This window comes from Corapipo altera, unplaced genomic scaffold, assembly GCF_003945725.1.
Source record: "Corapipo altera isolate COAL_440 unplaced genomic scaffold, ASM394572v1 56, whole genome shotgun sequence".
Lineage (NCBI taxonomy): Eukaryota > Metazoa > Chordata > Aves > Passeriformes > Pipridae > Corapipo > Corapipo altera.
The window spans coordinates 10,842,487-10,868,241 of record NW_020884896.1 but is presented as its reverse complement, the minus strand read 5'-3'; the positions used below and the strand labels follow the sequence as shown (position 1 = coordinate 10,868,241).

Below are 25,755 nucleotides of genomic sequence, written 5' to 3'. Positions count from 1 at the left end.
TTTCTGCCATATAAAATACAAAGTATTCTGTATTTGACAAAGGAGTGGCAGGGGAGGGACAAATGTGGCAGACAGTGGTACACTTAGTGACAGCTCATTAGGAAATGACTAACTACCCAACTGCCTGAAGAGATTGGTGGGGTGGGGTGTCCCCTGCGCTCATTTGGCATGACTCACAACACTGGAAAAGCTAGGCTGAGGACAGCAGGGTGAGAGGCAAGCAAGGCAGGGCTCTGTGGAGCTGCTGTCAGCAGCAGCTGGGGGTCCACATCCTCCCTGCAGTGGTGCACACACCAGCACCACCAGCAGACCTCCCCCACCACTTCAGTGGGAGTTACTCAGGGGCATTTTGTCACTCTAAACATTTCTAAACCTCCTTTATGAGCACCATTTGCTGACAGTGTCTTGGTTTCATCCTATCTGGAGGACCAGGGCAGGAACCCGACGTGAGCATTCCCTGCTCCATAGAGTTTGAGATGTGACAGCAGCTCTTGGGTCCGTGGGCTCTGCAAGGGCTCTGGATGGGGCACTGCAGGAAGATCTAATGGCCCTCATTCACCTGGTTTTTACACCAAACAACCAAAGGAACAACTGCCATCCAGTCAGCCTGATTCCTCCCACTTCAAATACAGCCTGAGAGGAGTTGCCAGTCATCTGCTACCAGTCATCTGTGAATGAAACCAAAAGGATTGGGGGACACCATCAGGCTCATAAAGTACCTCATACACCAAGTGATTCAAATCAAGTAGTTTCCTTCTGTTGACCACCCACTTCTTTCTTCCTTTTTCCTCTTTTCATGTTAATCCCTGGAGGACTACTAATTTCAACTGCAGATCCTCACTTGCAAATCACAGCCTAAGCCAAAGGCAGAGAGAAAAGGTGGGAAGGACTATGAGTGTATCTGTAATAAATATGATATCAGCAGAGTGTTCTGGAGTGAATGAAGATCTGAAAAGGTTGCAGACTGCACCAGCCATGAAATGTGATGTTTAATCAATTAGAGAATTGCACAGCAACAGAAGCGAATGGTCAGTGGCTTCAGTCAAACCCAGCAGGGGTTTGGGCTCTCATGTCCCAGTTTGGTGTCTTCCAGCTTGCTCCTGAGATGTTCATTCAAGCAAGCAGCTTGATTCCTATGCCTGGGGCCAGCAGACATCTATCTTACCTTTGACTGCTACAGATCTGGCTGTGACCCTGGGCTGTTCATCATGAAGAACCGGGAACAAACATGACAAGGACTAGCTGAACAGGAGCCTATCACACAGGACAGCTGCTTGATGAGGTGAAGAACTATGGCTCAGATCACACCTCCAGCTACACCTTGAAGCTGCTACTTTTCTTCCCTTTGCCCCTCTTGGATGTTACCACATGGTGCCACAGCCCCTGGGGACACAGCAGATGTGGGTCTCCTGTGGGGATGACAGCAATGACCACCCCCTCCTTCAGGCACAAACATCCCCCCATCTCCTGGCTGCAACACCAAAACATCCCTGCAGTATTCCTCAGCATTTGTGCTGTTGGCAGAACTTAGACAAGACAAACAGATGGAAAGTCCCAGGAAGCCCAGACAACAATGCGTGTTTCATCCAGGTGCCAGAGAGACTGGACACATATTTATTTTGACTTATTTCAGTGTTTTAGCTCATCTTGAAGAGTAGGTGCTACTTACTGCCATTTGTCTGATGCTAGGAAATAACCTTAAGCAGATGTTTTTTTTAATCACTAAATATAACAAAAATATATTTAGAGCAGAGAACTCCTGTTTTATCATCTTTTACTTACTTTTTTCCTATCTACAGTCCCTCTTGCTGTTTATAGGTATTCCTCATGACTGAATTTTTCTTCCTCTCTATTCTCTTCCTCAGCTAACTTTCCAATACTGAGGATCTCTCAGAAATTGTTATTCTTAGAAATTGGAGCACAAGGACATTTGCTTGGAAGCAAAGTGACATCTATGAAGAATGACTTTGGACATTGAATAAAATAGAAGAAGGGCAAATTGGAGGGAAAAGGCCAGAATTTCTGTCAAGCATCTAATCAGTTTTAGGACATTAATCATTTAAATGAGGTTATTTGGGCAAAATGAGTCCTGGCGTGGAATATGTGACTGATCACTAGGGGCTGCTGAGTGGCAAATACTCAAAAACATTGGCTTTTCCTGGATTGTGCAACCTTCATTGCTGATGGAGGTAGTATCCTTCCAACAGCCCTTGAAGCATAAACCATGGCTCTGTGTTTTATAGACAAAGACAGAAACACATTTCTTGGGAAAACTTATAGAAGCAGAAAAAAAATGGATGTGGCTTAGTGATGTCCATAATGATGAACATCACAAACATTCAGCATTTTAAAACAGAGGATTAGCACCACTGATAGCCATGGTCTTAGTGCTCTCACCAACTGCTTAACTTGACCCTCCACTGCTGAGTTGTAAAAGAAAAAAAATTCTCAGGCACAGATCAACCCAAGCACATTTCAGGATGGAAAACTGAACATGGCCAGACACTTGCTGTGGCAAGTCCAGTCCTGCTGCCACCACACTGGTTTGGTGCCCTCTGAAGAGCTGGTCCTGCTGTAAGGTGGAAGTGGGATGTTTGTGTCACCAAGCAGCTCAGCAGCAAGCAAAAGGCTCCTGGATGCTGAGAATCCTCCTCTGTGGCGGTGCAGAGACGTGGCTTCTCTTAAGGTGTTCCTGCTGAATGAAAGATGTGTATCAACCTTGGCTGGCCTCTCCGCTTCTTTAAAGGATGCGATATATTAGGAAGTGATAAAGGGCCAAAGGGAACATTTGAAATTCCAGTGGCATTTCTAGGAACTGCCTGTCACACTCCAAGTTCCTTGCAGTGACTTGCTGGCCAGCCTGCAGGAAGGGAAGTGCTGGCTACAGCAAGGCACATATATGGAAATACTGTTTATCCCTGGGAAACAAACCAAAAAAGCTCTTAAAGCATGTCAGATTACCTTGTCAGCTGCATAGACCCAAAGGTAGACAGTCCTGTGGTTAAGGCTTTCTGCTGAGGATTCAGTGCACTCTCTAGCCCCTGCCGTGACAAAGGGAGTACGAGCAAGGAAGCACCCTTGTAACTATTAGTATGTCCCCTAATGGGACTGAAGTACTGGATGAATCCATTTGAATGAGACTTCCATAGACCCTGCTGAATGCAGCTCTCCATAAGCAGCACGCAGACGAGGTAAGCCAGTTCCTTGCAGGGAAGTGGGAACATCACCCAATGTTGCTTCATGATGGAGCAGTCTGAAGGGCAACTCAGGGCAAGACAGTTTCTACAGGATTTTAGGGATGGCTTCTTCCTTAGCATGGAATGGGCACATCAGCATCTCTCCATAGCATGCACTCCTGAACCAACCCTTTTGCCTGTAATGTACAGGTCTGATGGAGGCTTTTCCAGCGATGTTCTCAGAGCTAAAGCAATTCATAGTATTGAATGTGATGCTGGAGATCATGTCCATGGTAAGAGACAGCATGATGCAAATGTGTCTGAAATTACTTCTTGAATTTTACTGTGTGTGCAAGGAAATTGCTCTCCTGAGGCGACCAGAAAATCTGGGGCAAAACATAGATTAAGCACCTGGTGTCTCCAGCTCACCACTGACCCACTCTCTGCCCAGTATGCAGGCTGACATCGCTCTCCTTTAATGCAGCTGCTCCTCTTTGACTCCATTTGCAAAAATTCCAGCCCCACTGAGGCATTTAGATATTTAGATATCTCTGTTAAATACATAGATATTTATTTAGATATCCCTATTAGATATTTAGATATCCCCTCAATCCCCCAGGCTGGGGGGACTCTAAATAAGCCAGGTACTGCATTACGCAGAGCTTGTCTCTGGCTCAGTGTCACCCTTGAGAGGAAGTGTGGGGGTTGTGTGGGCTGGTTTGTTCTTGCTGTTCAATGGGCTTTTTATTTTTCTTAACTTCAATGACTTCACACTCATATGGAGACTTCTCACACCATTACCCTTTCTCTGTTCCAGGACTTGCTTTTCTCCTGGGCAATTGCCATCTTCCTGCTAGAGAGTTGGAAAGAGTATGACTCATATTTGGGAATTCAGAGGGCAATATGAGCAGACAGTATACAGTGAGTGCAGCATGGGAATGTGCCACAAATTAACAAGCAGGGAAACAACCTAAAGGCACTAGCTGTATTCAGTGAGAGGAAATAAAGTTGTTAGTGAGGAGCATGTTAATTGCTAACTAATCACATACTCTCTGTTGCAGTTGGTTGGGTTTTGTCTCTCATACACCCAGTTTGCAGATGCTGCTGCTGTTTTACATAGACTTGTTAATTTGTGGACTCACTGAATTTCATCTCATGCCAATTTTAACATTAGTGTTCAGAAACCCTGAATAACCCAAAACTTACCTGGAGACTGGATAAGAAATGATTTTGACACCACGGAACAACAAGCTTCTTGATGCACCAAGAAGTTACGATAGTACCTATTCCTTTAGGAGTGTGTGTTTACACAACACATTTCCAATACCTATAGGTGATCTAAAAAATGACCAGTTATCCCTCAGATGGCATGGGTTTAAAGACATTCCCTTCAGGTGTTTCAGGACTAAAAGCGAGCACTGGGTAGTACCATGCATGAAATCATTTCCCTTTGCTGTTGATTCTGGAAGCAGCCAAGAGATTTAGCAGAATTTGCTAAATTTTCACATTGGGAAAAAGTGTTCCAGAATGAGGTTGATCTTTTTTTAAGAGTAGCTTTTTAAAAACGGGCTGTTTAGTGACTCAGCTTCAGGTTATTGGGAAGTTACAGGTGGTCTTTGGAGGACAAAGAGGGGCTGTGTTAGGAGAAAGCGAGGTATTTTGCAGCCTACAATGTGTTCTAAGTGTTAACATATTTATTAATCATATGTGGGCATACAACTTCACACACCCTACCAGAATTTACTGTACCAATGTCATTTCCATATTGTATCTCTGTAAGTGTTAGGAATCAGCCAATATGTGACATTAATTATCTGCATTTAGCATTGTGCAAGCTGACATAATGATCAATTATGGAGTAACACATCAGTAACTGTTTACTGAAGTACAGAAGTAATCCCCCCAGGTTTTCTGAAATATTCTGTACTTAACTACCCAAATCCTATTTTTTTCCAAAAGTAACATTTTTCCATGGCTGACAGGTGCAACATGCAGTACTCAACTGCTTCAGCGGCAATGCCTCTTGCAGGTTACGTGGAGGGGCTCTTCTCCCACCACCACATGGGAGCTTCTTCACTAGTTCACCTCTTTTTGGAAATGTTTTCTGTGAAGTTCTAGAAAATTACTCCATGGCTTTGAATTTCTTTTTGAAGAAATTCTTTGAATTTCAATTTCTCACCTCCTTTGTTCATCTATAACTGGAAACACAAGGTATTTGTCTCACAGTTCAGTGACATATGACCACTTGCAGAAACTGTTTGAAAAAATGATGAAAGAATGCAGGATACTTGGTCTAAGAAAAAGAGTAGGGAGAACAGGCAGAAAAAAAACCACCTTCCACAGTGAAGGTTCCTCTGGAGAGAGTGGAAATCCAAATATTCCCCATGCCTACTTAAAACAAGGCAAGAAAAATCAGGTTAACTTTCTGAAAAAAATGTCTAGGATAAACAGTAGAAAAAACTTCCTAATTTTAGAGAGAGATGAGTCTTGGAACAACACAAGAAGGTTTGGACTTTCCTTTTCTAAAGTTCAGAAGAAGAGCTTAGGCAAATCTTGGCCAGGAAAGACTGAGGATGACATCCTGGTGAATACTCTTGAACTAGACGATCTGTGATTTTAGGGTTCAGGCCATCAGGACTGTCCTAGCAGGCTGACACAGTTACAGAGCTGGAAGAAGCCCTGTATAATGATAGCCAGCCATCCAATCCTTCAGAGATTCCTTGGGCAGAAATGGATTTGCTGTGCTCAAAGAAGCAGTGCAGAGCAAAGGAGTCCCATAGCAGCTTTGGAGAAGAACTCCTTCTTCTTCCATGTCTCTTCTTCCATTTTCAGCCTCTGTAGCTCCAGAACTGGGGTTTCCCTCTGTCTTTATTCAGAATTCAGCACAAACAGGCCTTTGAACTGAAACAGAAATATCAAAACATGATCCTTTCCCACCTTGAGAAACAAGCATGTCCTGAACACTCTTATCTCAAAAGCAGAAGACACAGGCTGTGAAAACATTCAGTCTGGAAATTAATCTTTTGAACAGGAGCTGAGTCTGAACAGATTGTATATATATCTGTGTTTGCTTGTTTTGAATTACTTGACACTTTTCATCTTCAGCTAAATAAAATTTTCTAACGATTTTTTTAAAAGTCCAGACTGGATAGACAAAGCACATTTGTGAAATTTACTACTGCAGTAAGTGGCACCAATGCTGATTTTTAGTGAGTGTAGTTTCTTACTGTAGTAGCTGACTTGGCCTAATTCAATTGGAAGCTGGACAAATACCACCCTTGAGCCAAATCCACCTTAGTCAAAGCTTATATAAATCTCTTAATATCAATAATCCCGTGCCTGCTAAACCCAGGAGTTATTTTGGTTGTATCTGGCAAGATAAAATTATCTGTACTCAAACCCAGTGATTCTGTTTGTTGCCACACCGTTGTGTATCAACACGACCTATTTTACAGCAATATATATGTGTGTAAATACAGCCTCACACAAACATGAATATGCCAATGTGTACATGTTCATACAGAGCACAGGTATGTGTCATACATACAGGCCATGTCACACCATGGCTCTGTAAGCAACAGAGGTCACTGTAAGACAGGACAAAACTCCCTTTTAGCATCCACCAAAGACACCCCTGCTTATCAGGTTTCTTTTGATGTGATATTAGCTGAAAATTGTTCTTGTTCATGTGGTAGCAATGGAAGGAAGACATATCCACAAAAAAAAATATTTACATGAAATATCCTTGTTTGGGAAACAAATGAGTACTTTGCTCTGGAAATCTGTGGTGCCACTGACATCCCTGTGGCAGAACCAGGCAGCACCAAAACAATTTCATTGAACTCTGTTTGCACTGGACTGAGAGCACATGCCTTTGGATACATGACTTCTCTCTGGTTTTCCCAGCTGTCTTTACCAGCAACACTTTCAAAGAGCAGGCCAGCCCTTCTCTTTCCCAAATCCATTAATTCATTTTTCACTTAGGGCTTATTTCGGGTGCCAATTTGGAACCCAAAGGTGCTCCAGACACATTCGTTTTCTCTAACCAGCTCTTTTTCCTGTCATCCCTTGAATGTATTCGTGTGATTGTAACATAAGAGTAGCATAACATGAAAGGAGGCCCCACTGAATCACTACACAACACCAGCCTTCCCTCCAACACTACAGCTCTCAGCTTCCTTGTGCCTTTCTGTGGCTAAAGGGAATCTAGGAAAAACATGGCTTTCTCCCAAATGCCTGGTGTTTGCACACCCCTAACTGACTAGGAGTTCAGTATAAGTCAATGTAACTCAGTGTAAAGAGATGGGGCCAGACATGAACCAGTACTTTCTGCTGAAATGCAAAGTATACACAGTGCAAAGGTCACGTAAATTATTTGACCCTCTCTTTTTTTTTTCATGTAAACAGATGCAGAAACACATGCCAACATGAAATAGAAGCCAAATACACGCCATTTATGCCAAAAAATAAGTTATTAGGACATAAAATGAAATAGTCATTCTCTATTCTTTTTACTTCAGCAATAAAAGATGCCTGGAAGCTCAAGAAGATAATCTCCATACACTGTGTAACACATTCTTCTCCCTGATCTTTTGCCTGAGCTTTGGTACTTACTTAATCACTGAGGTCTTTTTTTTCAGGAACATGAGCAGCCTTTAGCATGGAAGATATCTGACTGTGGAATCCTACATACAGTAAGTTTCACCTTAAAAAAGAGAATAAAAAAGGGACATTTTTGTAGCTTGTTTTATCTGATCAACATTTGTGCATCTGTGTATCTGACTTGTATTTTAACTAGTTAAATAGAAATTTCCTACTAAGAGAGATGAGTACTTTTTTCCTTGCTGAGACTGGCTATTTTTTCTTTAGATGGAAACAGCCTCTAATGACCTCAACCTTCTCAGCAATATTCAAATATGAATGTGTTCAGGTATGGGTCATGAACCTTTATACTGAAATAGGAGTCCACCTCCACCTGTCAGAAACACATGTAGTAGATCACTGTGGAGTCAAGGAACCTCTTAGAAATCTCCCACTTTCTTCAAAAAACATGGTATCACACAGGGAGATGCATAGCACTTGATAAGCAATAGGAGGTAGGAGTCTAAGGCTCTGCCCTCAATACCCAAAACCACTATAGGCAACTATACATCGACTAGAGGCAACTATTTATTTCCCAAAGTTTGCAATTCCTAGGCCTTGGCCAAAAAATACTGGGTAACTCTAATTTATGGTTGCCCAGTAGAATCTCTTTGAGTTGCTCAAGCTCTTCTAGATCAAGTCCTCCAACACCACTGTACTGACTTGCATTCCCCATATAGCCCAGGGATAAGAGATGCCACATCAGAATGATGTCGAGGAGCTGTTTGGTGCTGAAGTTATTCATGCCAAACTTAAACCAAAGTAAACTGGTTTGAATAGAGCCTCTTGAAATGCAAAAAGGAAATTGCTTTCTCATTTGCCATGATGCCTTTGACTATTACCTTCAGGTTAGTCAAGCTTACCTCCTTTCTTGTGGACCTGCTGATGAAGAAGTAAGCCTCTTCCACACCCTGGGGTTGCAGATCATTCACAGCCACTACATGATCCCCGTGGTTAAACAAACATCCCAGTCTCTGAGGACCAGTCCAGTGTGAAACGCTGTGGTACGTGGAGGGTAGCAAGAAAGGAAACATTCAGGATATCCAGTCACTGCTCACAGATGGCAATGGCTGAACAGGATTGCATTTACAGTACTGCCCTCTGGAAATAACATACAGGTGGAATGACTTTGTAACTTTTTGATCTGGTTCTAGCTGAAACTAAGCTGCTTCATCCATACAAAGGGCATCCTCCTAAAAGAGCACATGACATTGACACTGCAGCATGTTAACAAGTGAGACTGGTGCTAGCAAGCTCACCAAAGTTGGGGATTCCAGTCTAAAAGCAGTGGCCCAGATTTGCTGTAGATGTTTTAGCCTGATGTTGGACTGATATGATTTCTGAAGTCATCCCAAGAGAATAAAATTAAAACTATTATCATCTGTTTTATCTATGTTATAACTGCCAGGATCAGGGATCCATTGCTGTCCAGATGGGACCCTTATGGAAATTCCAAGATCTTTTACCTGCTGGTCTCTGACAGACTATCCTTGATGACAAGCTATTTAGGATTAGTTGACCTGACAGTCAGACATGGTGCTCTATTCCCTTCCAGAACAAGCTCACAGTTCTTTAAACATGAATTTCTGCTGAGAAGGCTGTGTAGATTTAGATGTAAGTTCAGTTATTGAGGTTATTTTCAGACCCTTTTGCAATAGTATTTTTTCTTCTTGCTGACAGTGACTGAAATGAAGTGACTTGCTATGCAGTGCACTTGATTGGTGTGAATATGAGAGCAGTAGCAAAAGAAGCATTCTCAGTCCTGTGTGTCAGTGAAAGATGAACAGGAAGGACAGGAATATGCATTGAGCATTTTTTTTGCTCCATCCTCTTTATCCTAGTCACTGATATAGAAGGTCTAGGGAGAACACTAAATTTCAGTGAGACCACTAAGAGGATGCATATGCTCTAGCCCATAACATCTCTGCCTAGCCCTCTTTCCTAGCACCGAACCACTGCTGCGATTAATTCGGAGAGAATTCTGTGCTCACATCCAACTCGAGTCAGCTTGAGGCTGTCTTTTCCTCAACTATATCCCCTCACTTTATCTCTGAGACACAGCATCACTGTGGTTCAAAGGTAAAAGTAACTAGCAGTAATTAAGTGATTTCACACCAACATTAGAATAGATTTTGTGGTGGGACTTTATCACTAAGTATTACACAGTATGATAAGGGATCTTGATTCCTTAGAGCCCTCTTCAACAGCAGTTGAAATAGAAACTCAAGAACATGAAGAGTTAGAAAGAGCAGAAAGGAATCACTCAAGTACCATCATGCACTAATCTTGCCCTGTTCTGCAGTGCCACAACTGTACATGGATGTCTATACTTGTACACTTCTGTACCTGACTGTCACTTATTCAGATCTGACAGGCACTGTCACAAGACCTTCAGACTTACCATATTCGTCCTGCTGCTTCAGTAAATTTTAGGTAACTGTTAATATCAGTCAGGGGTACAAAAATATCCAACTTCTGCAGCTGGGTCTCATCTGTAACTTGACTGTGAGAGAAAACACCAGAGACCATAGAATTATAGAATATCTCAAGGGGGACCCATAAGGATTACTAAGCTCAACTCTCTACTCCTTGCAGACTACATAAAATTAAATGATATGACTAAAAGAGGCATCCAGATGCCTCTTGAATGCTGACAGGCTTCACACACTCTACTGGCACCTCAGCTGAAACCCATGGACACGTCTGTCTTCTCTGCAACAAAATAGAGAAGACACTCACCTGAGCAGTATAGACAACTGAACCACTGAAAGTGGTAATGAATTTTGCCTTCTCTGGAGGGTTGGCTGTGGGCTGGTGCTGCTTTCTGGGAATTCTATGTCTCTGTTTGCTTCCAAGTCTCTTAGACATGCACTGCTGTCCTGGCATTTGGGAGGAGATGGGAGCCCATCATGTCTGCATGTGAGCTGGCATCTCTCATCCAGCAACCTACTGAAGAGAAATGATGATAAAAAATTAAGTGGTTTGACCATTCCAGGGACTCTTGCAGTGTTTGAAGCTGGATCAAACAGTCATCAGTAAAGCAAAGAATAACAAGTTCTTGTAGAATATCCAGTGGACAGAATTAAAGCTAAGTAAAATAAACAGTCCTTCTAAAAACAGACCATAAATCTCAAAATAAACCTTGCCAGTATGTAAAAACTATTTATTAAGCCTGAAAATATCCCAGCTAACAGCATGCCTTGACAAAGAAACTGAGTATAGATTGTCGGCCTTGGCCGTAGTGCGTTCTGCAGGGATGTAAAGCTGTCCCCTGGGAGATACAATAACTCAGACATGCTTGAACTCATTTTAGCTTTTTTTGATGAGCCTTATAATGCCTGGAGCTGACTTCACACCATGCCCCAAACAAGACTGGGGATAGTACCAAAAGCTGTTCTTGGTATGTTTTAACTCAGATGACATAATTTTATAGTAATGCCCTCTGGGGGCTCCTAAAGACACAGACAAGTTTGAATAAATCTATTGGAATAAACTGGTTAATGGGTCTGCATTTCCAGTTTCCTCCCACAATATGGCATCATATCTGACTGTCTTTAGATGGCAGGCCATAGCCAACTACTGACCAGTCCTCTGGCTCAGGAGGTTGGCCTTACTGTGTAGGCACACTTCTCTTCAGTATTCATTGCTGTATTGTGGAGGTTGTAAAGTTTCCTTGTGGCACTAAAACTGTGACACAAAGTTCAGGTCTTTTTTTGTGACGTGCCAAACACTGTAGCTTCAAAATACACAGCATCAAATCCCTTCTTTCAATGGGCAAATGTGAGGAAGGAGATGACTGAACTCACATAACTTCTTAATGGAAAAGTAAGGAGCTAATGCCCCATCTCTACTTTTCTCTTTTAACCACTAGATAATGCTGCCTGCTTGGAGAGTACCTGTCCAAAAGGTTGTTGGAACTTGGCTGCAGTGTCTCAGTAAAGTGGTGGACTGTTGGGTCATGAAAACCTAGAAAAAGTATTAATCAACAAAAAGTACTGTATCCTGTAGTGAGAACCTGTCTAAATGCATGAGTTTGCAATGTGAGCTTAAATTTCATGTTGATGAGTTTGAATCTGACTCCAGTACTCCTCTGAGTTCTGAATTATCTGAACCAAGACCAAACAAGGACTCATTCAAACAAGATGCAGCATCTAGACCTTGTTATCTTAATACCACAGATGTCGTCTCTATCTGTCCTAAAATGTCACTTAATTTGCAAACCTTAATGAAGTTGTTACTTACAGTGATTTCATTGACATATAAATGTTCTCCTTTACTGGGTTGTTTTGCACTGGTTTCTCTTGCACAGGGACATCAGTTCCAGCTGTAAGGTCAGGCTTTGATACTTCAGCAGCGCACTGTCAGAAACACATAACAACATGACATGTAAATATTATTGCTCTGCCTACAGAAAAAAAAAATCTTAATTTCCTTAGATTGTTTAGTGCTTGTGCTGTTTAAACACATTGGCTAATATAGATTGGCTTTCCCCAAATAAGTCAAAGGTATTTGAAAGTTACAAGTTAATGGTGGTATTATTAACACTGTCAGACTAGGATGTAACCAGCTATACTCTAAATTACTACCCCCACCCCAAAAAAAGTTACATTTTAATGTAAGCAGACTGAAAAAAGAGACTTGTACTTTGTGTGTGCTTAATTTAGAGCACTTAGATTACATAACAAAATCATGTTAGTAATGTTATTCAGTCAGATGTACAGTCTCGGGAGAGACTCCAGGACTTCTGCAGAAAACTGACCACTTAGCGTCTCTTGACCACTAACTACGTGGAAAACCTAGAGGAACTAGCCTCCCAAATTAGCTGTTAAAATTTGTTTAAAATTATCAGAATGATTTCTCCTGCTCCCTTGTTTCACAGTGAAATGTAGATACTACAGCGTACCACACTGTTTTAAACATACTGCTTCATTTTATGAAGCTTACTGATGCTTCAACAGAATTATATTTTAAAATATATAAAACTAATGCACTGTTATATTCTCTAAATTAAGTTTTCACTTTCGGGAAAAAAAACACAAACCCACCCTGTTATACAATAGTCAAAAGCCATTTACAATGAAACAGTCAATTTGGGGACTTTCAACAAAATCAGCAATGTTTTTGTCAAAATGCCGCTTTCTACCAGAAAGATCCTTTGAATGAGTCTAGTGCATTTTTTCTTGTATAAATGAAAGCTCTATTACCTACTGCTTTATCTATGTATTCCTTTTGCAAGATACAAGGGCTTCCTCATACCAGTTCCTCTTTGTCTCATTAAATGTCTCCTGTGTCCTTGGAGCTGTTAACAAACCAGCAGAACTCACAACTGATAAACTACCTGTGCTAAAATATTGCTGGGAGTTTGATAGTAATCTTCTTCATCCTTTTGGATGTTTTCATCTGTATGTGGTGGCAGCAGATTTTCCTCACTTCTTCCCAGAATTTTATCCTGCTAAAAGAATGGTTTTGTATTTAATGGGATCAGTTATACAGATTAACATGTATTTTTCTATTTACGTGGAGAAGTAATAGAATCAGCACATATTCACAGAAAACATGGGAAGACATGTTTCTTCTTGAAGTAAGATATGCTCAGAGAAAGCCTGTTTTAGAAACAAGGTTTCTATATTTGTGCTCCTTCCTGTATTTTTGAAATTCAATGCACACAGACAAAACTGGTCACTGGTATTAATACTTCTCAGAGATGAATTTGTGGTAATCAGGCAGTTGCAACTGATCGCATGATCACAGCCTGTTATTTTGTTTAAAAATGAAGTGGGTTAAACACTTCATGTGTGAATCTGGATGGAAAAGATTTTTTATTTGCAATTCAGTCCTTACGCTAGGAAAAAAATCTGTAGGAAATCTAGGAGTTGACTGGGGCATATTTGTCCTTTGTAAGCAGCTTTTAACTGCTACCAAGTAAAGAATGAATTTGGGATTTCCCTGACTAATGAGAAATCTATTATCTCATACTGCTCTATGAACAAGAAGATACCCAAAAGACTGGAGATCCGACACTGAACCCTTTGTATTGTGAATGATATTCTGTCTTTATAAATACCGGAAACATTAAGTTTGAGGCAATTTGGTAAGTCAAGGAGAAGTTTACCTTTCTAAGTCACAAAGATAAATTATTTATTTTTATGTCTCCTTGTTGACTTCACTATAGTGAAGAGTATGGTAATTAGTATTTAGCTGCCTCCCAATGCAATTCTCTATGCCATGTTTGTGATGCAACTGTTTTTTATCTCTACACTTACATCTGTGGTTTCCATGGTGATCGTTTTAATAATTGCTAAATATGCCATGAATATATTACTGTTTTCAAGGAAAAGTAAATTAAACTAATTACTTTCTTACATATAAAGAGAAGAAACTGGCATTGAATATAAATTAAGGATGATTAATGTATTTTTTTCCTTGTTGGTATGAATGACATTAAAAGCAACTCACGCAGCAGGAGTCAGAACAAACCTCCAAACAGTCCTTCAAGAAGTGCAGAACAAAACCACAGCAGAAACAAGACTGGCTCTATGGTCATGATCTGAAGTCATGAATGAGTTTCCTAGTGTCTTTTTAGGGGCTTTGGATCAATCAAGGAAGTAAACATTCGGGGAGAAGGAGAAGAGAAAATGATTTTATTAAGTCTTGAGATTCTCCAATTCCTAAGAAATCTCAAAGAGCAGACAGCACTCATCAGCTTTCCAAACCGAGCTTTCAGTCAGTGACAGTGGCTATCTTTTGCCAACTGCATAGTGTTTCTCCTTGGCACCATCACAGATTATAGGGATAATGGGAAGAAGAAGGATACACTGCAGCAGTCCTGTGCTTCCCTAAAGCAGTTTGTCAACATCTCCGTTCCTCCAGGTCTCTTACCAGCAGGGCAGTGCAGTCAGCCTCAGTGTACAGTTTTTCTCAACTGAACAGCTAGACAAGTCCTTTAAGTGTCTGTTGAACCATAATATGGATTTACATTAGAGAGAAAGTACACTGTGGAGAAAATTGGCTGTAGCACAGGATGGAAATGATACCTGGAGAACAACTGAGTAATTGTTACCTATAAGCTCCTTAGGGAAAGTTATGTATTGCCCTTAGACAGAGGAACCTCTCTTTCAGAAAAACAGATGTGTGTAACAGATCCCAACAAGGGTGCCTAGGTACAGGGTGGTGTAAGTCAGGACTCTTTATTTTGATGTATTTTAGATATTGAAAGCTGTGTATCAAAACAGCTGAAGCTGAATTGCTGAGTCAGATGTGGTTTGGTAGCTTCAAAGTGTGGGTTGAAAAGGAGCCAGGTCCCCAGACCTCTCCAGCGTCCCTGCCAGCAGGACTAGACTCACTGACATGGTGAGGCCCCTTTGCATGAGTAACGACTACTGAACAAAGTGTTCTCGAGATCTGAGCCCGGATGAGGGAACCACCGATAAACAGCAAAATATATCAGATGTTTGGAATGGGAAGTCATACTTCTAAAAGGAAGTAAATACAAGGGATTAATCAGGAAGTCAGTTGTCTAGATGTCACTGAGCAGAGAATAGGTCTGGAGATGTTAGCAGACGCTAAACTTATAAGGCAAGTGAAATTTTTTTATCGAATGAACAAATATTTTTGTTTCTTGTTCTCTGTACAACAAAGTTATTTATTTTCACACATGCCAAAACAGAAATATGAGCTTCCTGCTATTCCCTCTGCTTAGGCCAGAAAGGTAAAATCCAAATTCCTTTTTTTAACCGTCATGGTCAATCTGTCTTAGTCAGAACAGCTGCAAATAATATATGCCATCTGAGGCATCGTAAGTATGAGAAGAATTAATGAACAAGACAGAAAAGGCATGCATAAGAAAGAGACACAAAGAGACCCTTGGTATGCACCTGGAGAAGAACTAGTTAAAATCAGACCAAGGGTTAACTCAATGCATTTCAGAGCTCAGAATCACAACTGAATTACTGCAGCTTTATAAATTACTGTGCATCAGCTGAGCTATGCTGACTGCCATGGCATGGCAATGTAGTTTCAGCTATTTTCACTTCTTTGCACTAAATTTAGCTGTATTATCTCATACATGTTGCTGTCAGCCTATATACAAGGGTGGTGATTTCAGCATGATTTACCACCCTGTTAGCTGTGAAAGCAGAACAGAGTCTTTGCCCTGTATCTTAGCTACTCCAGATCATAGTCCAGTGCATAAACTGTCAATAAAAGATGGGTTTAAACTGCAAACTGATGTGATAAGTCTTGGTTGTGCCTTCTGTCCTCTTGGCTCTGCTGCAAAGGCAGTAATCCACGGCAGAAGAAAACTGCTGCAGGCGCTTGTTCAGGGAACACAGGTCAGAACATTTAGCCAATAATGCATGATAACATTCATATTTTATCTTTCCAAACATTCCTGCCAAATATGGAAGTGAAATTACTTGAAGTCATATTTATGCTGACAGAAGGTCAGTTCTGAGGTGTGCCTCAATTTAGCAAGCCCTTGTTTTGTAGTTCAGTTACATTGACTCAATTGCTACTGGCAAAGGCTGAAGAAATAAACCATTTAGGAACAACTGCAGTGCAGCTGAGAAATGCGGTGGTAGAGTCAAATCCTCAGTCAGTGCAACTTATGAGTGTTCTTCATCAAGTTTGTAAGAGCTGCCTTAAGTTGCAGTTGCTGCACAGAAACTCTGAGGATCTACCTCCAAAGACAAACAGGGTATTTCAAGCAAGTTCTTAGAAGATTATTTTCAGTGCTAAACAAGAAAACAGACTAAATATCTAGGCAATTTCATAATGAAAACCAACTCAATGTGCTGGGAAAGCAGGTGGATAATCTATAGTCACAGGTGAGATAAAAGCCAATAGTCACTTCTGCAGACTGAACAAGACAAGAGCTGTTTGATTTTTTTCTGCTCACCAGGCTGGGAAACACTCCTCTTGGTGACTCACATTGAGCCTGATGAGGGCCAGGATCTGAATAAGGCCTGTTCTTGTCTTCTGAGCAACCATTCTCCTGAATACCAAAGAAAAAAGTTGATTTCTCGTAAAGACACAGTGGAGGTGCTTCACCCGCATTCATCTTCCTCTAGCTGGCCCATTTACACACAGCTTTGTGACTACAGAAACCCAACAATTCCTTGGCTGCTACATCACCCTGTTACCAGGGGATGGGGACTGCAATTGCTTGAGGACAGCAGCAGCACTTTCCTTCCTTTCTATTTTAATACTGAGGGGAAAATCTGTAAGGCACAGAGGATCTGGACCTGAACTCCCCTCTAAGCCTGGAATGAGAGAGACAAAGAAAAGCACAATTACAAAACAGGAGGAATGTGGCTAGAAGCTGCCAAGACAATCATCACATGCCTTTGCCATGACAAGGTGTGTCAAAGCAAATCTTCAGAGTCTTACTTCACGCCCAGTAATCTTTGCCAGTCAGTTTAGACAACCAATGAATATAATTTCTCATTGCCTTTACTTACATGCAGATATTACTCAAAAGAATTTCCTTCGTGGGGACCCTCTGATGTTATTACCCAGCTCTTACTCAGGAACCCCCACCAGAGAGCAGAACAGACCACCCAGGTATGCATTGCAGAAGATCTGAAGAACTTTTGATGTAAAAAAGCAACCATACAAATGAAATTTCAGTCATCCCTGGGCACAGACTTATTATTAAGGATGGCTAATCTGTTTACCTTCTGGCAGCTTTGCCTTTCTGTGAAACTGGTCATATCTATGGAATTTAAGAATAGTGGCAAAGAGGAGGGTCGGCTTCTGACTCCCAGATTTGGAAGATCTTGGTTCTAGAAATAAGGTAACAGCAGTCTAAGAAAACAGGCACCTGATAGGTGTGGTCTACAACATACCAGCACATTCTACTAGTACACATTTTACTTCTAAGGGCTCAGAGAGACTGTCTACATCACATTTTTAAGGGAGACATAAATTTGCCCTGCTGGCACTTTGAGCTGACTGGAAGCTGCAGGGATGTAAGTAACTTTGTGCCAAGTCTGAACCGGTAGGCCTGGCTGGCTGAAAAGGTGCAGAAACTTGGGCCTGAGCTTGAACTAACAAGGCTTCCAGCTGGTTCATAACATTGGCAGACTAGATGTGGTTTGGTTTGTAAAATAACATGTAAATATAACAAAAATACACAAGGTGAGGATAACACACAAGTTTTCATTCTAATGCATTAAAGGTGCAGTTCACTGAAGCGTAATATCAATCATCTCCTAATTTCCATATGGTTTACTCTTCAAAGAGATTCCTTCAATGTAAAATCAACCCAGCACAGACTGTGCAATACTTGCTTAATGCACAAAGCCAGGGTACAGGATTTATACGGAAAATGAATGAATGAAAATTCTAAATAATCAAGGCCAGAGCCAAGTTGCAGGGCAAAAATGAGGTAAATTCCTTTGCAGTTTTCTAATGGAAATAGAAACATCCTTTTTTTCCCTAAAATCAAGTACAGTAAAATGTCACCTGAGGGCAGCATCCACCTTGTTTGTCCTCCCTGCAGACTGAAGATATCAGAGTCACCCAGTCCTCTGTTTCCTGCCTGTAGGTTGGAACATAAGAAATGAAAACTTATTGACAGGTAACACACAAGGAAAATCCATTTGTCTACACACTTCTTCCTAAGGGGCTAAAAATAACTGCACCTTTATTTTTAAGAGACTGCTCAGGTAGTCATAGCCAGATGGCAAAGTTTGACCTCAGAGAGGTGCAGCCCAAGGCTAGGAACTAAAAGTTTTGCAGGGGGGCTGTGTGTCTGTATGCAAGAGACGTGGAGACGTGGGATGGTGCTTGCTGCTTTCTTTACTATGTGTGAGGCTGCTCTGTTGAGTTCTGCCACAAAGAGAGTTAACAAGGCTTGGGAATGCGTTTGGATGAGGAGGATGAGAAACATGCCATGGAAGGACCCTTGAAGCCCTGTTTCATGCTTGCAGTGTATTTAGTTGGATTAATTCTGGAATGCTTCCCACTGAGCAAGGGGTGTGAGAGCAGAGCCTCAGGGGAAGGCGTTGGGTGGCACGCTCAAGTAACACTCAGGTATGTGTTTTTCTTCTGTGCTTATCAGAATTTCACACATCAGCTGCTCTTCTGCATAAAGGCAAAAAAACCCCCTGATACACTCGTGACTGGGAACCTGAAGAGGAGAAGCTGAGAACCAGCAGCATAGGAACAGTGTGACAAACATCCTCCCTCACCTAACTGAGCTTTGGCTCATCACCTTGACAGAAGCAGTTTCTGCCCCTGCTGAGGACTGAATTGCAGCCTGGGAAAGCGGGGACCATGCCACCCTGTTGCAGCCAAGGCCCTAGTCAATACTTTTGGGATGTGTTTTCCCTTGGGAGAACTTTTGTCTTCAATCTGCTTCCCTTGATTAATAGCGTACTCTTCAGGCAATATTATTTGCTGCGATTTATCCATAAGGAGCAGAAGCTTTTCTAAGTCCCAGGATATGCTGGGTGAGAAGACAAAGGTCTCTGTGCTCTTTCTTGATCTTTAACTGGTACAGTTTGAAATGGTGCTGCCACACTGATGTACCACCACTGCTATCCCCACTCCCAACCCTGTGTTCCCACTACTTTCAGGTGTTGGATGTAACAGTGTGGCTGCAGGGAAGGTTTAGCTCACCTGTCTGAACCAGCAAAAAATTAAGTCAGCCACAGGGGGAGGGGAGAAATTACATAGAAAAAGAGCTGTTTTCTGTTGGATCAAACAGCTGAATCATTTCATCCCATGTAGCTGAGACACATGGAGGGAAGGGAGCGACTGTGAAGGAGCAGGACCTTGCCTTGGGGCAGCAGCTTAGTGTTCCATTGGCTTAACTGTAATGTCATACTGCATTTGCACATCATGCTATGCCTACCTGCTGTCCCCAATGAGGTAGTAACATCTGTTTCCAGTACTGATGGACATCACCTGCTCAGGAAGGCATTTAAACATCTTCCTCACTGTTTCCATAATTTCAAAATTTCTTATGCCAACTTCAATACTTATGATTCTGTGAAGATAAGCATATGAAACATCCTATTTAGCTATACATACATATGTAAATATACACACACACATATATGTGTGTTTGTGCATATTTTACTCTGAGTACAGCATAGTATGATGAGATCTGCATGGGAAAAGATAAACATTTTTCCACAGAAAAAAAGCTCAAGAAAATAAGCACAAATATTCAAAATGGATGGTCTTTCAGTGAAGAAAACTTCCAAGCAAAAAAGAATTAAATCAACTTTTGCAAAGATTTGGATTTTGGATCCTCATTTCTGGAAAAGCAGGCTGTTAGTCTAACACAGAACCTTGAAAATAAATGATAGTAAGAAAAATTTCTTGAAGAAGTTTTTTAACTACTATAAAACAATAAATTTGATTTGAAATTAATTGTATATTAATAGTGTTTTAATGGAGGGGAAAAGGAACAGAAGTACTCTTAATGGATACTTGAAGCATTACTTCCATTAACTTCCAAGAAGTTAATAAAAATAATAACAACAATAATGATGGTAATAATGTAACCACATACCACTGAGCAAGCTGCAATATTTTTGAAAGCTTCACAAAGTAAATCCATTTAATGAAAGAAGCACAACAGCAATGTTGTTCAGGGACCTCCATGCTGAACAATTCCAGGAACCTAGAATATTAAGCTCCAGGTCTGACGGGTAAAATCTTTGCATTTTCTGTTTCACTTCCAAGTATCTCACACCACCTGTGACATGGTAAAGGGTGCTGGTACAAAGCCAGTGACACCCAGTCTTGCTGCAGCGGGCACTGTACTGAGAGGAATGAAATGATCAACCCAAATGTGCCAAGCAGTGCAATTTCTTCATGGAGTAAGAGGCAGTGGGGCACCAGCACCAGCCCAAAGGGCCACATGAAAGCCAGGAGACCTCTGCACAGCCTGCAAAGCACCTTTGTGAAGCTGTAAGTAGGAAAAGGTTGTGTGACATAGGTAAGAGGGGCATAGCCAGTCCTTCTTCACATGTGGATGAATGCATAGCACTGTCCTCACAGGAGATAAAATATCTTCCGCTACAGAAATACAGCCTTTGGGGTCATGGAGCCAAGATGTCTGGTTTGCAGATATGACATCACCATGATCATTCACATAAATGTATTAAATTTTAATAAAGTAATTGAGGATTTTTACTTCTACCTACTGTAAGCTGCACCCAAATCCTACAAAAGCCTGCAGGGCTCATTTCTTGACTTCCGTGAGATTTGAATCAAGAACCTGAGTCAGGAAAAAGTGTCTGTACAACCAGTGGTAATTGAAGAGTGTTGATACATGACTTAAAATAAAAAAGGTGATGCATTTGAGTTACATACTGATCAACAGCTATGGAGCCTTTTACATGTTGGCCTTTTAGATACTTCAGGATGTAATTCCCCTTGCTGGATTTGGACAGGACAAAAAGACGCCTTTTCCAGGAATTCTGCCAAAGAGAAAGCAATTTGTTTGTCGTTAAAATTCAGGATAGCAGATATAACAGCTGCTTGTTGAAGGATTGCTGAAACATGACTAATCTGTGCTGGTATACCTGTGAGCTGAAAAGTTGAAGAGGTGGTGATTTGATGAGGAATCCGTGCTTGCAGACTCCACCTTCAGGGCAAAATGAATTTTGGATTCTCCCTAATCAAAAAGAAATGAACAGCACCATTACTTAATTTATTGCCAATTAATCTCTTACAAAGACCTGCTTGAACTGGAAATTGTTGCTGAAGGCTGGTTTTCTGTTCTCAGATGGCCATAAACCATATTACAATTAGAGAAGAGAAACACAAATCAAGGCTATAAAACACAGGGCCAGGCCCTACTTCCCTGATATTAATTTTATGGTTGACAACCAGCCCAAACTGTAAGCAAATGATAGTAAAAATGTAGAAGGCTCAGAAGATATCATGAGCCTCTGTCTTCTTTAAATGGTTTTATTTAAATTTGGAGTCTGGTCTTATTTAACTTTATAATTAGTGATCTGAAAGACAGTAAAGCCACCCCTAATGCAATTCATAGATGGCATTCAATCAGCTAAGGATAGATTATCTTACACTGTGAATCGTGATGTCACAACAGGAAAAAGTCTTACAAGTAAAGTTTGAGCCAAAACCTTGTGGGGAAAATACTTAAATGTTCAGGATCCTTCATACTTTGTGACCAGCTATGGTTTAAGATTCACATTTTTTAATCACTGGTGGATTTCTGATCCAAATTCACTTTAACACAACAAAAGGAGTGGCAATCTCATTCAATTTTTTAAGCATGTAAAAAGCACGTAAACCATGTATGGTATATTAAGAACTTTTGAGAAACCAGTGACTGAAAGGAACACAGGTAACCTCAGTTTGGATCTTCTAGTAAAAAACAGCAGGCAATATGCATAACTTCCGGGAAGTTTAACATGAAAAACTTTGTGTCTTAAGTGGAGGCAAGGCTTCATCACCAGTGCCTTGGAGATATTGACTGTACCTTCCAGTTCTTAGTTAATTTTTAAGGATTTTAAAATTTTTAACAAATATCAGTTCAATGTCTTTTTCAGGGACAAGAAAAATCCTGCTATGAAGGGAAACACTGCATGTAAGACATTTCCTTTAAGGAAGGAAGTAGAGGGGCAGAATGGTCATAAAGTGTACATCCAGATGAGATCTCAAAATTTCCTAGTATGCTATTTCCCCCTGCTTTTCACCTACTGTTTGCCACAAAATCCTTGACAGCTGGACGGCAAAGAGAATGGTATCATACATTGACAAGAATGGGTTGAAACCAAATTCAGCCTTACTACTGACAAATCTTAGTAAAAGAAAAAAAAAATTTATACCTGCAGAATTTCTTTTATTTGTAGAAGCCATCCTGATGATTTCTTCCACCCAGATATTAAAGACAACAAAAATACTGAAGCTAATTCCTTTCACTTTGCTTGCTGCTGAGCAGCATTTCACTGCACACACAGTTGCTGCTGAGAAAATAGCAAATATCTTACAAGTGTTAATTTTCATACTGATGATTTAACTATATAAAATAACCATAGGAAAATATCTAATAAACTATATATATAATTATAATAGTTATTACACGTAATATTTTGTTATAGATTAAATTATATGTTATATGCTATGCTATATTTATTATAATGTAATAATAAAATAAAAAATAATAAATATTATACATTTATATAAGTCAAAGGTATCATTTGCCTAGAAATGGTGAGACCTGCCATCTGAACTTCATTTTACCCTTTCTTTTGCACTAGACACAACATCTGTAACCCAGGAATACTGCATCCACATATGGTTCTGACACTGCTTTGCCAGTTGGAAGAGTCCCATGTAAAACTGGCATAGCTTGGCCTAGAGAGTTTGAAGTCTATGCAGAAAATACAATAGTAATACTATGGCAATTGTAATAACTTGCAAATCTGTGATATTCTTAATACAATGTCTTTTCAAAAGTTTCCCTTTTTCTTACCCTAAAATTGTTTGCGAAATCAAATATTGGCTGGAAGTTGTCTGTAGCTACAAGGAGGTTACACAGAGCCACATGAGCTGCAGAGCTTCTGGGAAAATGAAGGATTTGCAAGTGCTGTTTTCTAGTTCTTGCTGAGCTCCCTGGCTGGACCGAGAGATTTAAGGGCTTTCCTTTGCTTCTGTTTCTTCAGTGATTTACCCCATGGTGCTAAAAGTAAACATGGTATTGTCAGGACCGGTGCTCAGAAATGGGGTGGGTTACACACAAAATTTTACCTCTGACACATAACTAAAGCTACAGACTTCCACACCTGTTCCTGGCTGTAAATGAGAGTGACCCTCTGAAAACTTAGGTCCATTGGAGGTCTCTGCAGAACATTTCTACCTGTACTTTTGGAGTTTTTTTTAGGGAAACTTTAGCAATTTTTGCCTTTTGGGGAGAAAGATTTATTGCACAAACGCTGTGATTGACTGTTATAAAAATTTACTTCTAGGGTTTTCATCTAATGCCTACAAAAAAAAAAAAAAGGAGAAAAGAGCAATTTCCAAAACTAAAAATAACTACACACAAAGTCAATTTGCTAGTGCCAATAGCAGAGGCACACACCCAGGGTTGCAATGAAAGGCAATGCATTATTTTGTTCAGTGTGGCTGACAGAGTCACCTCGACTGGCAAACGATGCAATCATTACAAAACAATGTTCCAAAAACCTATGACAGGATAAAAGTCTCCTCTGGATGTCAGTAAAAGTCAAGATTTGCAGGTGAGAAGACAAACACCCAAGAGGTTACAGTTGTGCTATCTCACTCTGCATTTTTTGGGAAAAAGTTTTTAACTGCTACATTTAATTGTCTTTTCAACAGAAAGCAACATTTTAAATAAGTTATGTCTAATTCAAAATAGATAATGCCAATTCCATGATTATACCCTCTCAGATTTTTGTATGCCTGGCGTTAAGAGATTTGATTGTTTCAAAGCTTTTGAAATGCAATGAGACACTTCAGTCAAAACGCAAATAAAATGCTTTACATTTTTAAGATGTAAGCTATTATACAACTTCAAAAATATAATACCAAGATCAGGTAAACAACCTGTGTTAATACTTACAGGCAAAACGACTGGTTTCAGAGAAATACACCTTTAAGTATATCCAGATTCCCTGTATCGCCTCCTGCAGCAAAACACAGTATGTCCTTGTCCTGCATTGTGACTGACTTCTTATAGTCCGTGTAGAAATACAAACATCCTGAAATATGACCCACAAGGAAATGCCTGTCTCTGCATGGGAAGCAAATTAAAGACCGTTCTGGAGAGGGGAAATCCAGAAGATTAATATTCACAAGCAACGAAAAATACGAACATTTGAGGCAGTGATAAATGTCTCCCATACAGAAAAAACGCCGGAGACATCTTGTTTCTGTTGGTTCAGCTTTCTGAACAGTCCTCTTCATTTCCCCTGAGCTGTGCCTAAAGCATAATATCCATCCATGACTGGAAGATAAAATAACATTAAGAACTCTCAAAGATCATACAAGTACCATAAAATGTAGCCAACTTCAGATTTAAAGAATTGCATTTTCTAAAACATACAACAGTGAAGCAGGATTTCCTGAGCTGCCTCTATCACGACAATCTACTTCATTGTAGGGTCAGTGTAAATTTTGGTTATAATAAACAAATTTCTGGGGATTCTCTCCCGAAACAGTGTATCATTAATGATAGTGGTTTTACACAGTAAACCGTTTGGCTAATCCTGCAGATGCCAAGGGAATTGCTTTTAGATAGAAAATAGTTCTAAATTTGATCAGGAAAAAAAGCTAAAATGCCCTACAGCTTTTAAGTTAGTATTCAACAACCTGGCCTTGCTTGACTGAAAGAACCATTCTGAATGGGTTCCTTCAGGTTCTTGGGCTGGCACAGCCCTCAGCACGTAAACATCTCCAGTCAGAGGTGATGTCTGTCAGTAGGAAATTTTCTTTTTAAATAATATTAATGTTTTTTTGATCTAAAGTAATGTTCCATCTAGCAGAGACACTGGTCTTGACACAAGAGAATATTTTTTTCTTTCACTACTACTCTAAGTTATTTTTCCTCTCTGGCAGCCTCTTTGTGTATTTTATGGTGATGTTTGTATATCTCATATCCTAGAACTAGCCCGAAGGTTAAGATACACCCTCTATTTCTTCCTTTTGTTGTCAGCTAGCAGGTAGAATTGTTGTGCTCCTTTGTGCCACACCATCAGCTTTTTCCAGGAAACCTTTGGTCTGCCAGGAGAGCTCTTGCAAACATTGAGAGTGCCTTGTTGGCTTGCCACGTTACAGCACTGAAGAGTTTCAAATAACATTCCTACTTTGACTGTTTTCTTAGATAGACAGTTACTTTTTCTCCTATGTGTTGGAAAGTCCCAAGCTGCCCTCATTTGGAATCCATCATGGTAAATATATAACAAAATTTGACACAGGCTCCTGCTGCCCA

The 25,755-nt window shown here is 40.5% G+C and overlaps 1 protein-coding gene across 1 annotated transcript; it reads right to left on the bottom strand.

The window, feature by feature from the left end:
• Positions 1 to 4,780: 4,780 nt before the first annotated feature.
• Positions 4,781 to 22,664, bottom strand: PLEKHS1 (pleckstrin homology domain containing S1). The gene is made up of 14 exons (XM_027648352.1): positions 22,634 to 22,664; positions 21,359 to 21,450; positions 21,147 to 21,253; positions 19,675 to 19,809; positions 18,282 to 18,357; positions 17,492 to 17,599; positions 16,714 to 16,809; positions 13,156 to 13,269; positions 12,060 to 12,175; positions 10,557 to 10,766; positions 10,219 to 10,320; positions 8,681 to 8,816; positions 7,791 to 7,881; positions 4,781 to 6,077 (listed from the first exon to the last, which is right to left on the bottom strand). The coding sequence occupies exons 1-13, from the start codon at positions 22,662 to 22,664 to the stop codon at positions 7,813 to 7,815; spliced, it is 1,392 nt and encodes a 463-aa protein (XP_027504153.1). The 3' UTR covers positions 4,781 to 6,077; positions 7,791 to 7,812.
• Positions 22,665 to 25,755: the final 3,091 nt, after the last annotated feature.

Coding starts and splice junctions, on each gene's coding strand:
- PLEKHS1 (XM_027648352.1), bottom strand. CDS start 22,664: ATGGCTTCTACAAATAAAAGAAATTCTGCAG. Junction 18,358..19,674: donor TACCTCATTGGGGACAGCAG/GTAGGCATAGCA, acceptor TCCAACCTACAG/GCAGGAAACAGAGGACTGGG. Junction 8,817..10,218: donor GAAGCAGCAGGACGAATATG/GTAAGTCTGAAG, acceptor CACGTACCACAG/CGTTTCACACTGGACTGGTC.